This window comes from Astyanax mexicanus, chromosome 19 (genome assembly GCF_023375975.1).
Source record: "Astyanax mexicanus isolate ESR-SI-001 chromosome 19, AstMex3_surface, whole genome shotgun sequence".
NCBI lineage: Eukaryota > Metazoa > Chordata > Actinopteri > Characiformes > Acestrorhamphidae > Astyanax > Astyanax mexicanus.
In genome coordinates this window covers 36,783,974-36,797,622 of record NC_064426.1, presented here as the reverse complement: position 1 = coordinate 36,797,622, position 13,649 = coordinate 36,783,974, and the positions used below count along the sequence as shown (strand labels likewise).

At 37.9% G+C, this 13,649-nt stretch overlaps 1 protein-coding gene across 1 annotated transcript in view; it reads right to left on the bottom strand.

The window, feature by feature from the left end:
- Positions 1-13,649, bottom strand: part of crhr1 (corticotropin releasing hormone receptor 1) — a 244,536-nt gene that overhangs the window by 114,271 nt on the left and 116,616 nt on the right. Inside the window, exon 4 of the mRNA XM_022665066.2 lies at positions 8,469-8,588. Coding sequence (XP_022520787.1) covers positions 8,469-8,588 — 120 coding nt within the window. The remainder of the gene's footprint in view (positions 1-8,468; positions 8,589-13,649) is intronic.

Sequence of the window (13,649 nt, the reverse complement as noted above, 5' to 3'; positions counted from 1 at the left end):
CGATGTAAATGAACATTTTTTTAACTGTAGTTCCTCTGAAAGCTCTTTTTGGCACAGCATCATTGGCTCAGAGGAGAACAGCCAGACTGGTTCCAATAATGGAAAGAAAACAAGTTCATATTTATAAAACTTTAAGAGCCCAGAAATCAATATTTGATGGAGTAACCCTGGTTTTTAATCACAGTTTTTTTATGCATCTTGCCATGTTCTCCTCCACCAGTCTTACACACTGCTTTTGGATAACTTTATGCCTTTACTCCTGGTGCAGAAATTCAAGCTGTTCAGTTTGGTTTAATGGCTTGTGATCATCCATCTTCCTCTTGATTACATTTTAGAGGTTTTTAATTTGGGTAAAATCTAAGAAACTCATCATTTCTTATTTCTGTGAAGCTGCTTTGCTTTAGTTTAATGCATGAATTTTAAAAATCTCAAGTTTGCTCCCACCTCAAATCTTTCTTTTGACTTTCATATGAGGTTTCATATACTTTTTCTTGTCACAATAGTAGAGTTTGACCAATTTTGGCTCCACAGCCATCTATGGTTCTCTCTCTCTCTCTCACTCTCTCTCTCTGTTATTCGAAATTCCCTCCCACTAGCCAGTCATATCCCAACCCTGAGAGAGTAGTTTGTCACTGGTACAGTGTAAGTGTGTCAGTCACACTGCTGTTCCTGGGGTTTCCACACACATCAGTGTCACTGCTATCCAGAGAGCGGTTCCTCACACAGAGAGATCCAGTCAACAGCCACTCTGTGGTCAGGAATAAAAGGCTGGAGGATGACTAACACAACAAACCGTGCCTCAGAATACAGCCTGCAGCCTCTAACAGCCCAGACATCCAACATCTAAACAAACCTGCACAGTTCTGTGGACTGAAGAAACCTCTGGAGGCAGTGTTACAGCGTTTTTTAAAGACAGCTGCCAGAGAAAACTGGGTTACTGGAGTTTAGTGATGATGTGACTGCTGGTGAAATAGCAGGATCAATTCTGCAGTGTATAGAGCCTTATTTAAGGGATGTCCTGATCACATTTTTCGCCCCAGAGTCATTGGATTTGATACCAAAATCCAATTCAGTGCTTTGCATCAATAGCAAAAAATAAAAAATTATAAAAAAAAAACACATCCAAGTTGTCTGTTAAGGTTTTTTTTTTTTTTATAAATGTTGAATAACTATTGAAACAATTAAGACATACCATTTTTTTTTTTACAAATATGTCTGTGGCCTACCACATTTTCTTGAGCTTTAAAAAATGGTTATTTAAATGATAATTAAATACAGTATTTTTCGGACTATCACTGGACGTCTATTTTCTGGTTTATTCTTTTAATACAAAAGGCAACACTAGTAAGGATGCCTACATCTTAGTGAGCAATGGTGTCGCCATGCTTCCCTTCTACAAAACTGTAATTCTTAAAAAAACAATTTTCTTTTAAGGTCAAACAAGTACTGGCTGTTAATCTACACAGATTTCTCTTCTGAAAACTGTTTTTTTTATTTGGGTGAGTAAAGTGCTTCCCTTTATTTACAGCAAGCTTAGATTTCTAACATTTAAAGGGTGAGTCTAAGAGTGAGTTTTGAGTTTCGAGTTTCTCCAGCACTAAGGCTGGGTGCAGCAGCATTAGCATTAGTCGCTAACCGCAGTGCTAGCGGGACATAAATGCTGCCCGATAGCAATAGACTGAGGAACCCTGAGTGTTCCAGTAACACAGGACACTATCAGCTAGCGGTTCGTCCCATGTAGCTTGTTTTAACATGGCAAACACGCAGACTACAGTCTGATATACTCACCTCTGAACAGCAACAAAGCTAGCACTGCAGTTAGCGGATAATGCTAATGCTGCTGCACCCAGCCTTAGTGCTGGATAAACTTCACTGAAAACTCACCCTTATAATGCTGTACTTTAGCAGAGTGTCTTTACTGCTCCCTTATACCTGACTGGTACAATTAATAGATAATGCGCACTGTCGATTTTTGGGAAGATTAAATGATTTTAAGTGTGCCTTAAAGTAAACAAAATAGTAAGCAGTGTTATATTGGCATACTAAAATGATGTTTATTCTAGTGGTGTCAGTCACTTAAAAAAATCATTATTAAAAACAGGATTTATTATTTTTAAATTCAGATATTTTTCAGTATTTTTGAGAGAGAGACTATAATAATAGTGTAGTGTGAGCTTCAACTTAAAAAAAAGTGTGTGTGTGCGAGAGAAAGAGACAGAGACAGAGTCTGTCATGGACAAATGCATGAAAACAAGAATTTGAAGTTATAAAGCTAGGAAAATATTATTTTATGCATAGCCTGGTACCTTAGTTTAGCTTTTGGTCATTAATGTTTCCCCTTAGATAAAGGCTGCAGATCCACGGGGTTCAAGGGCATAGGGAATTGTAGTAAACTGAGATGCAGGTGCTGTTACTCTGATTGTTTGTCTGATTGTTTTTTTTTTTTTGTGTGAGGGTGGAGTGGGTGAATGCCAGTGTTTCTGTGTGACTTTGTGTCTATGTTACCTTCTGGCTCTCTACCTTTAGTTAGGCTGTTTTATTCAGATAATGTACAGCTCTGGAAAAAATTAAGAGACCAATTTAGTTTCTGAATCAGTTTCTCTGATTTTGCTATTGTGACTATTGTCATTTAGAGCTTTTATTTGCAGAAAATGAAAAAATAACAAAAATGATGCAGAGCTTTCAGACCTCAAATAATGCAAAGAAAACAAGTTCATATTCATATATGTTTTAAGAGTCCAGAAATCAATATTTGGTGGAATTTTTAATCACTGTTTAAGTAATCTCCTCCACTAGTCTTACACACTGCTTTTGGATAACTTCATGCCATTACTCCTGGTGCAAAAATTCAAGCAGTTCAGTTTGGTCTAATGGCTTGCGATCATCCCTCTTCCTCTTGATTATATTCCAGAGGTTTTTTAATTGCGTAAAATAAAAAAACTCATAATTTCTCATTTCTGTGAAGCTGCTTTGCTTTAGTTTAATGCATAAATTCTCAAAATCTCAAGTTTGCCTCCACCTCAAATCTTTCTTCTGACTTTATAACAGGCATATAAACACCCTGCATGCTCTGCTCTACCCTCTGCCTTCTACCATAGCAATCTGTTGACATGCCATGCGCAAGTTTTTATAAAAACACACACTACCCTGGAGGTTACAACCGCGAAAAAAGCAGAAGAACCTTTGGGGCAAACGAGCAACCGGCTAAGAATACACAAGCAGCGTTCGACAAAAGTCATTATCATAATTTGGAGCTGGAACTAAGCCCCTGACTCGGCAGAGCTCCCTCAGGCTGGGGTTGGAAGGGGGTGGAGAGGGTGGTGGGGGTGTGGGGGATGCGGAATGTGAATATTCAGCATTAAAACTCTGTGAAACTAATTTGGTAAACCTACACCTCAGTCTTCTGGGAGCTAGGCCTCTCTCTCTTTTTATATTTTTAATATTCTCGGGGGAATAGCTCACATTGTCTCAGCGGTGCTCTCGCTAATGCTCGCCCTTTTCCTGTTTAACCCTTAAAACCCTATAGACGGATTTTACGTCCCAAATCGCACCTTGTGTTCTCAGCTTAATTACTCAGGAATCCCTTCACACATAAACATAATCCATATATGGGTAATATTAGAAAGGGCGGAGCTTACTCTTTCTAAAAATAGTGATCATAATATCCCAGTGCGGTAAAGCTAAATCTACAAGAAACCCATTGAGAAAAACACCTAAAAAAAAGTGATAAGATCTCCTTCCCCAACCAATATTATTTACCTTTAGTGCTTCAAACATATTTATATGATGTTTCAAACCAAATAATATCAGTAAATATCAGACTCAAAAGTGTCCACAGAAAAACTAGGTGTGAAACTACCTGCTTTACTCAAACTAAAGCTAGGTATGGTGTGCGCACTACTTTATATAGTTTTTATTTTACTTGCACATTTTTACTAAGTAGTTATTTTGCATTAAACATTTTTGTATACAGTTTTTTTAATTGTTGTCCCAAATAAGAGTGTTTTTCTCATCAATTTGTGGAATAACTTTATTATAACTTTATTATAATATTTGTTGTTATTATAAGCAGCCGAAAATAAATATCTAGTATAGTAAATCAGTTTTGTTATTAATTGGAATATTGTTGGCCATAATGGTCCTGATTAAAATACTGAAGGGCATAGGCTGCTCTGAGTATCAGGTTTTTAGTATCTACATGTATCCTAGAGGTGTGATTATTGATTATCAAGAAAAATAAATCCGCCTGATGCTGTTTCTCCATGTATTTTATCAAAGTAACAATTAATAAGGCATTTATTGAACTCAAATCATCAATATTCTTATGCTTTTTCAACTCATAAACACTCTAGTCTTACCATTTTTGAAAATATATCTTAGGTGTGAATATATTTAAAGTCTATCCATTCAAAAATAAGTAAAAAAAAAACAAAAAAAAAACAGGCAATTGGTAAAATATTGAGCAAATCATGATCAGTTCCAGGAAAATATAACAACTCTGCTTCCTTTTACATTTTAAATGATTATTTTTTTGAGCAGCCGTATGTCTTCTGGAGTAAAAGAGATCAGGGCATGTGTCTGTCTGATATAATTACTGTGTTATAAGACCTGAAAGAGGAACTGAAAACAAAAAACGGAGAAAAAACACACCAAAACAGCCTAGAGTTCAAAGGGCTAATATTTTGTTCGAATATGCCTATAAAAAAGCCTTACTTTTAGAGTGACAGCCTTTCTCAAACACAGCTCTGGAAAAAAATAAGAGACGACTTAAATATGATGAGTTTCTTTGATTTACCAACATAAAAACCTCTGGAATATGATCAAGAGGAAGATGGATGATCACAAGCCACCAAACCAAACTGAACTGCTTGAATTTTTGCACCAGGAGTGTAAAGCATGAAGTTATCCAAAAGCAGTGTGTGAGACTGGTGGAGGAGAACATGATGCCAAGATGCATGAAAACTGTGATTAAAAAAAACAGGGTTATTCCACCAAATATTGATTTTGGAAGTCTTTATGAATTATGAACTTTATGAATATGAACTTGTTTTCTTATTTAAATATATTTAAATATATATTTAAAGTCTATACATTTAAAATTAAGTAAAAAAAAAAAAAAAAAAAAGGCGCTTGGTAAAATTTTGACCAAAATCAGTTCCAGGAAAATATAACAATTCTGCTTCCTTTTACATTTTAAATGATTATATTTTAGAGCAGCCGTATGTCTTCTGGAGTAAAAGAGATCAGGGCATGTGACTGTCTGATATAATTACTGTGTTATAAGACCTGAAAGAGGAACTGACAAAAACAGAGAAAAAACACCAAACCAAAACAGCCTAGAGTTCAAAGGGTTAAAACACACATTTATGCACACACAGACACACACACACCATGAGTCCACGTAAAGCTCGGGTACCTGGATCTCATCTGGCTAGTCGCAGATGCAGCCCATGCTATTTCGGTCCTTATCTACCGGTGCCAGGGACGCTAGCACCTACAATACCGTGCAGAACTAATCCGAGCGCAGACTATACACGGCTATAACTCCTCCGCCTGTTTACTCTACTGATAGCATCAAAACGCTGAAAGAAAAGCCTTTCTTCCATCCCTAGGCAACGTATCGGCTAACCAGGTGTTTGTTTGGTCATGTGACTCATGATTGAGATGTTTGGTGGGTCTTCGCTGAGCATAGTGAGGGGTTTAAACCTGCTGTATGGAGGCTATGGCTGCTATAGCTGCTTTTTGGTGTTTGTTTTTTTATTTTATTTCTATTTTTCTCCCAATCTCTTCCCCATTGTGCTCAGCCAATTACCCAACCCACTCACCCCCTATCACTAGTGATGCCCCAACACCAGGAGGGTGAAGACTAGCACATGCCTCCTCCGATACATGTGAAGTCAGACTCCGCCTCTTTTTGAACTGCTGCTGATGCAGCATTACCGAGGACCATCACAGCGTACGCGGAGGAAAGCCCAGCGACTCGCTTCCGATACATCAGCTCACAGACGCCCTGTGCTGATCAACATCACCCTTTGGTGATGTGGGGAGAGAGCACCATCAACCGACCTGGAGGGAGCAAGGCCAATTTTGCTCCCTCTGATGGTTTGTTTTTATATAAGAAAATAATTTTACATTTTTAAACACTCAGTTATTGCTAAATTAACACCAACCACTAGTCAAGCCATTTAAAAAATATGCTATTTAGAAGAAAGACAAAGATTAGCAGGAACAATAAATGATAAATAAAACATTTAGGGCACTATATCACTATATCACCTATTTTGCACCTGCAAAGTTCAAATTCAAAGCGCTTACAATCGCCTACAAGGTGATGACAGAACAGGCTCCTTCCTACCTGCACTCGCTCCTGAAGGCTTACGCTACCTCCCGGCCGCTGCGCTCCTCCAATGAACGTCGCCTCGCTTTACCAAACAAACACTCACACAAAACAATCCAGACTGTTCTCATACAGAGTTCCCCAATGAACAAACTACCTTCTACTACCAGATCAGGAGAATCTCTCACTATCTTTAATAAACTCCTGAAGACAGAGCTCTTCAAAGAGCACTTACTCTCCTAACACCTCTAACTAACTACCTTCTACTACCAGATCAGGAGAATCTCTCACTATCTTTAATAAACTCCTGAAGAAAGAGCACTTACTCTCCTAACACCTCTAACTAACTACCTTCCACTACCAGATCAGGAGAATCTCTCGCTATCTTTAAGAAACTCCTGAAGACAGAGCTCTTCAAAGAGCACTTACTCTCCTAACACCTCTAACACACTAACTAATTCTAACCTCATCTCCTTCTTCCTCTTCTCTACTCCTCTATCCCATTATTTCCCTCTGACCTCCTTAAGGCCCTATCTATAGATGCTTTATTTTTAACTTTTAACTCTTCTATTATTTGCACTTCAATATTGTAAGTCGCTTTGGACAAAAGCGTCTGCCAAATGTAATGTAATGTAATGTAATGTAAAAATAGCAGCACTTCTTGTGAATATATTTGATGGGCGTGGTGGTCTCAGAATGAGGTGTATTTTTTTAGATACATCTCTGTATATGTGTATTGCTATCTTGGCAACTATTTCTGTTTTTTAGTTTTTAGTGTTTTTTTTGTTATCATTTTCTTCACACTTGTATGGTTCCATGTTGTGGAAAAATACATATATCGTTAAATCTCGCATTTCGACAGTTTCAGTCAAGTTGGCCTCCCTCCCAGCTTTGCACTTCAGTCAGAGACCTTATTAATGATGAGAAAGAATTTTTAAGCATTTTTCTGTTGTTGGTGCATTTTAGGCGTTAGCAAGGATGCTAATCCAGCAAGCTAACGTGCTGTTTCTTATTATCAGCTGTACCCCATTCGTTTCCTTTCTCTCTCTGCCTATCGCGTTGAGAAAATTCAAAACACATCAGCTCCCGTCTTAAACGAACACTTAAACTTTATTCTCACAAAAAAAAAAATCACACCATAAAACAGTATTTTAGTATCGGAACTATTTTGTAAATCTGTGCGTAAAACTGTGTGTGAAGTGTGTCCTGCATTTCCATAGCGCAATGTCTATTTTTTCTTGTTTTAATATTGTACACTGCTTAAGATGCCTAGATAATGTAAAGATAAGTGTCGCCATGTTTTCCTGAAGTAATCCGAATATGGATGCCCACACAGGACAAAAAGGATGTTATTTTACACCACCGGGAGCCGCTGGATCCCATAGAGACAGTGAAGAAACGCCATGTCTTCAATAGGAAGCGCAGACAAAGACGATGTCCACACAAATAAATAAGCCCAGCGATACGAAAATACGCATTATAACACATTTTATCAGCCTCCAATATCAGGTTAGAATTTTTATTAGTAAAATAAAGTCTAGGTATACATATTTTCCAGTTAATTTAGGGTATTTGAAGCAGAAAGTAAGGTGGCTGGTAATAGGGGACCCTTCTAATTCAGCAGTCACCAAAACTGTAATTACAAAACTGTGAAAAAACATTTATTAGAAAAAAATATATACAAAAAATACAAAGAAAAAAGCACTTCCGTTTATGTACAGTAAGCTTAGATTTCCAATATTTTGACTGAAATAGCTAATGGTTGGTGCCACCACATTATATATTGAGCCATCTGCTACTTTTATCCACGCTTCTTTTTCCTTAAAATTGGCAGCATAGCATGCTAACTGTTTTCTAAGATGAATTGATGTCTGGTTTTTGATATTAGAAATATGTTACCATGCTGGTAACGTTAATGTTAAGAAGGTTAGAAAACCAGCACCAGACTACAGCATCATTTTTTTAGATTTGCTGTTAAATACAGCGAACTAAGATCCTAATATACTAATATTTAAATAATACCCTGCAATCCTTTCATTCGATAAGACTGATGATGTGATTTGGTCTAATTTTTCTGTATTTTACTTTTATTTCTTCTTTTGTGTTACCTGTTAATCAAAGCCGGACTTACTTGTGGAGTTGTAGCGGACCCCGTGGAAGGTGTCGGGGCAGGGCCGTGATATCACTTCACCCACGCTGCTCTTGGGCCAGCACGTCCCGATGGCGTCTGTGTATATGTTACAGAACAAACCTGAGAAAGTGATAGAGAAAAAAACGAGAGAAATTTAATAAAGAACTGAATCATACGCATTACTAATGAATGACCATACCTGAGCTGTTGCACTGAAAGTGTTATAAACACTTAATCACTATGCACAAACACCCATGATTCCTTAGTGGACCTACATAAATAATGCAGATTCTGCTGATTAGAAATTCAGCCCATTAACAGTAAAGACCAATGAAAACAAATTGCACAAATTGCCAGAGAGTTTCTTCGAAATGTTACATACTTAATTTTGTCGAGACAGCTTTTGAACTAAAGCAAACCTACTGTATCTGCAGTGACTTCATTTGGCCTTTTCTGCCTTTTCTTTCTATCAATTTATCATTAAAAGGTTCTACTCTAATATTATGCTGCCAGTATGTTAGGGAGATTGTTGGTTTGAATCCTGGTCATGCACCTGGAGCCCTGAGAGAGAGAGCACAATTGACCTCGCTCTCTTTGGGTGGGTAGATGATGCTTTTTCCCCTCATCACTCCTAGGGTGATGTCGATCAGCACAAGGCTGCATCTGTGAGCTGGTGTATCAGAACCGAATCGCTGCGATTTTCTTCAAACGCACTGCGATACTACTTGGTAATGCTACATCAACAGCAGTTGATGAAAAGAGGCGTGGCTGATTCACATGTATCGGAGGAGGCGTGTGCTAGTCATCACCCTCCTTGTGTTGTGGCATCACTTGTATTGGGGGATATACAGCTGAGAAGCAGCTGAATGGGTGGGACAATTGTTCTAGCTAAATTAGGAGAAAATTGGGATTTTATTAATAAATTAATTAAGTAATTAATTTTAAAAAATCTAAATATCGTCCAATTCCAATTCTTCTCAAATTATCCACCCTGTCTTTGACAAAAGCATTAAACGAAAAAAAAAAATGGAAAAAGTGATGAAAAATCAATACTTATACTTATTTGTTTAGTTTAGCTTTTGGTAATTAATGCTTCCCCTTAGATAAAGGCTGCATATCTATGGGGTTCATGGACATGGGAAACTCATGTCATCACTCATGAGTTTGTGGATGGTGGAGAGGGTGGATGCCAGTGTTTCAGGGTGCCTTCGTGTCTATGTTACCTTCTGGCTCTTTCCCTTTATTTAGGCTGTTATATTAAGATAGTATAATTATTTTATATTATTTTTTCTACACACTGTAATGGTGTATCCCTGCCAAGTTGTTGCATTGAAAGTGTTATAAACACCCAATGAGCACAAATACAGTGTCTTATGATTCCTTAGTGGACATACATACAGTTGCAAGAAGAAGTATGGGAACCCTGTGGGATTACGGTGGGATTTCTGAATAAATTGGTCATTAAATGTGATTCACACCAGATATCCCAAGAATATTATTGCTGAACTGAAACAGTTTTGCAAAGAGGAATGGTCCAAAATTCCTCCTGACTGTTGTGCACGTCTGATCTTCAACTACAGGAAATGATTGGCTGAGGTTTTTGCTGCCAAATGAGGATCAACCAGTTATTAAATCCAAAGGTTCACATACATTTCCCACCCCTCTCACTGTGAATGTTAACATGTTGTATTTAATAAAACCATGCAAACGTATAATTTTTTTTGTGGTTTTACTTTTTAAGCAAACTGTGTTTGTCTATTGTTGTGATGTAGATGAAGATCAGAACACATTTAATGACCAATTAATGCAGAAATCCAAGTAATCCCAAATGGTTCACATACTGTTTCTTGCAACTGTAAATAATGCAGATTCTGCTGAGAAGAAATTCAGCCTATTAACTATTCATTAGTAATGACCAATGAAAACAAATTGCACAAATTGCAAGAGAGTTTCTTCGAGATTTTACATATTTAATTTCATTTTGTTGAGACAGCTTTTTTAGCTAAAGCAGACGTACTGTATCTGCAGTGACTTAATTAGGCTTTTCTCTTTTATCTTCAAAAGCTTCTTCTTTAATCTTCCTCAAAACCTAATCCCTTCAACAAACCATGGCCAAGCCGGCCAATGGTCTCCTCCCACTCCCCTGGACAGACCGAGGGTCCGCCATGCTCTACAGTGTGTGAAATGGCCTTTAGCTGAGGGCTGCTGCTCGTATCCATTTGTTTCCCGTGGAGCTGCAATGAGGCGAGATGCCTGTGCGTTAGTTAATCCAGTAAATGAAGACCCTTGGGTGGTAAAAGCAACACAGAGGGAAACCCTGCTGCTAGAATTCACATCTCCCAGAGAGTTTCAGGCCTCGGTCTTGCTGATGTTCCATCCCCCCATGATGAGGCACCTCGCAGTGTTCTCCACACGACACTTAGCCTACAGCATCCTGCCCTGTACACTGCAGTGTGTGTTTTCATAAGGCTAATCTCTTCTTCATAGAAGGTTTTCCCAAAATACAAAATGCAAGGCAATTTAATGTTTTTACACAACAACAATGGTATTATAATTTTTGTAATTAAGACCGTGTTAAAAATATATAATATCTTTTTATGGGACATCACTACAGATATGACATTTTAATATGATATAAAGTAGTCCCTGTATGGCTTGATTAGCAGTTTAAATTCGATGTGCCCTCAAAATAACTCAACACACAGTACAGCACTACGTGAACAGGCCCTAATTGTGCCCAAAGTGTCAACATTTTGCTCTGCAAGGCAGTTGGGAGGTGCAAGTCATCTTGGAGGTGTGTTTGGGGTTGTTATTATGTTGGTTCTAAAGACAGGGATCATACACTACTCTCGAATTTGGTAACTCTTTACTTGGATGGTCCATTTGATGGCCTCTTTGATGCTCAACTGACATTCAACTAACATTCAACTACATGTCTATTAAATGCAAATGAACTAAAAGGTGAAAGAAAATGATTCTCTATTGAATATAACCCTACATTCAACTCTAACCCAAACGCTTATCTTAATATTTTAGGATTGGGTTTAGGTTTAGAGTTTAAGCTTAGGTTAAGGTTAGGGTTAGGGTTTGGTGTAGGGTTTGATTTTGTGGTTGATTAAGGGTTAAGGTTAGGGTTAGGTGTAGGTTTAGATTTTAGGGTTGATTAAGGGTTAAGGTTAGGGTTAGGTGTAGGGTTAGATTTTATAGTTGATTAAGGGTTAAGGTTAGGGTTAAGTTCTATTTTGAATCATTTACATTCAACATAGGGTTAAGTTAAATTTAATGGACATTCAATTTAGTGTTAGTTGAATGTCAGTTGAGCATCAACAAGGCCATAAAATGGACCATCCAAGTAAAGTGTTACCTAGAATTCCAGTCCACGCACTCATACAGCCCCAGACCATAATGCTACAAACCCCAATGTTTTACTGTAGACAAAAAGTCTATCTTGGTCTGGTCATACCACAGGACAATGCATGGCTCCAGTAATCCATGCCCTTGGATTGCTTGTCTTCAGCAAACTGTTTGCAGGCTTTCTTGTGCATAAGCTTCAGAAGAGGCCTCCTTCTAGGACAGTGCCATGCAGACAGAGTTGATGCAGTGTGCCAAGTATGGTCTAAGTACCGCAGGCTGACCTTTTACTACTTTAAGCTATGCAGCAATGCTGGCAATACCTGTTCATCTATATTTTAAAGCCAAACTCTAGATATTACGCCAAACATGTGGATGCATGACTGTGCCCAGGTATAATAGCCGTGTGCGATACTGGCTGCCGCTTTTCACCAGTGTGTGGATGAGTGCTGAATATGAACCGTTGTGTTTAAGTACATGTCAATTGTAAAGCGTCCATGGGTAAGTGTAACTTCATTCATTTATTTGTAAAGAGCAACAGATCTGTTTCTCACATCCTCAGAGAGTTCTTTGCCATGAAGTGCCATGTTGTTTCCAGCAGTTTAGACATTAATGGCTGTGTGTTAAAGTTATTTTAAGGGGAACAGAAAATTTAAACTGTTATATGAGCTGGCTATACACTGGCTACTTTACATTATATCAAAGTTTCATATATTCAGTGTTGTCCCATTAAAAATACATAATAAAATATTTACAAAAATGAATGTGAGAGGGGTACAAAAACATGGAAATTGTTGTGTGTGAACGCTTTACTATATTAATATAAATAATAAACAAATAAACATTCATTCATAAACCTTTACTCACTGCCCTATTAGCTCATATTGCTAAATCTTTTTTCATCTCAACTTATTTGTCTTAAAATAAAAATGAAACAAAAGCAAAAAAGCATGTCAAAATAGCTTTTAAATGTCTATTTTAAAGAGGTGACTGATACAAGAAGAAATAATAACTCATAAAAAATGCCGTGCATGCTTATTATGTATATGCAGGGGTTGGACAATGAAACTGAATATTATATTTTTTGGATACAATCCGGGTTAGCACTCAAACATCCCTTTCAGACAGCTTCCTCTTGCAGCGTCCACAGTTAATCCTGTTGGATGTGGTTGGTCCTTCTTGGTGGTATGCTGACATTACCCTGGATACCGTGGCTCTTGATGCATCACAAAGACTTGCTGTCTTGGTCACAGATGCTCCAGCAAGACGTGCACCAACAATTTGTCCTCTTTTGAACTCTGCTATGTCTCCCATAATGTTGTGTGCATTGCAATATTTTGAGTAAAGCTGTGCTCTTACCCTGCTAATTGAACCTTCACACTCTGCTCTTACTGGTGCCATAATGTGCAATTAATGAAGATTGGCCACCAGGCTGCTCCAATTTAGCCATGAAACCTCCCACACTAAAATGACAGGTGTTTCAGTTTCATTGTCCAAACCCTGTATCTTATTGCTTTAGACTGGAATGCACATGTGTTTGTCGATTCCTAAAATAGCTCTAAAGGACATAAGATAAATCTGTGCTGCTACCAAGTCCACCTGTGTTTGCCTTGACATGCTGGTTAAGTGTCCAGATTGATTATCTTTAGTTTATAGTGGATTGGATTGTTAATGGAGGTCCTTCACGATGGAATGGGCTATGTGAAATCTGCAGAGCTAAACTGCACCATCCAATTACCTCTGAACAGGTTTCACTACTGACGCCTGCAAGTGCAAATCACACATAAACATGAAGCAGAAAAAACAACAGAAGAATAAAACACAGCCCGG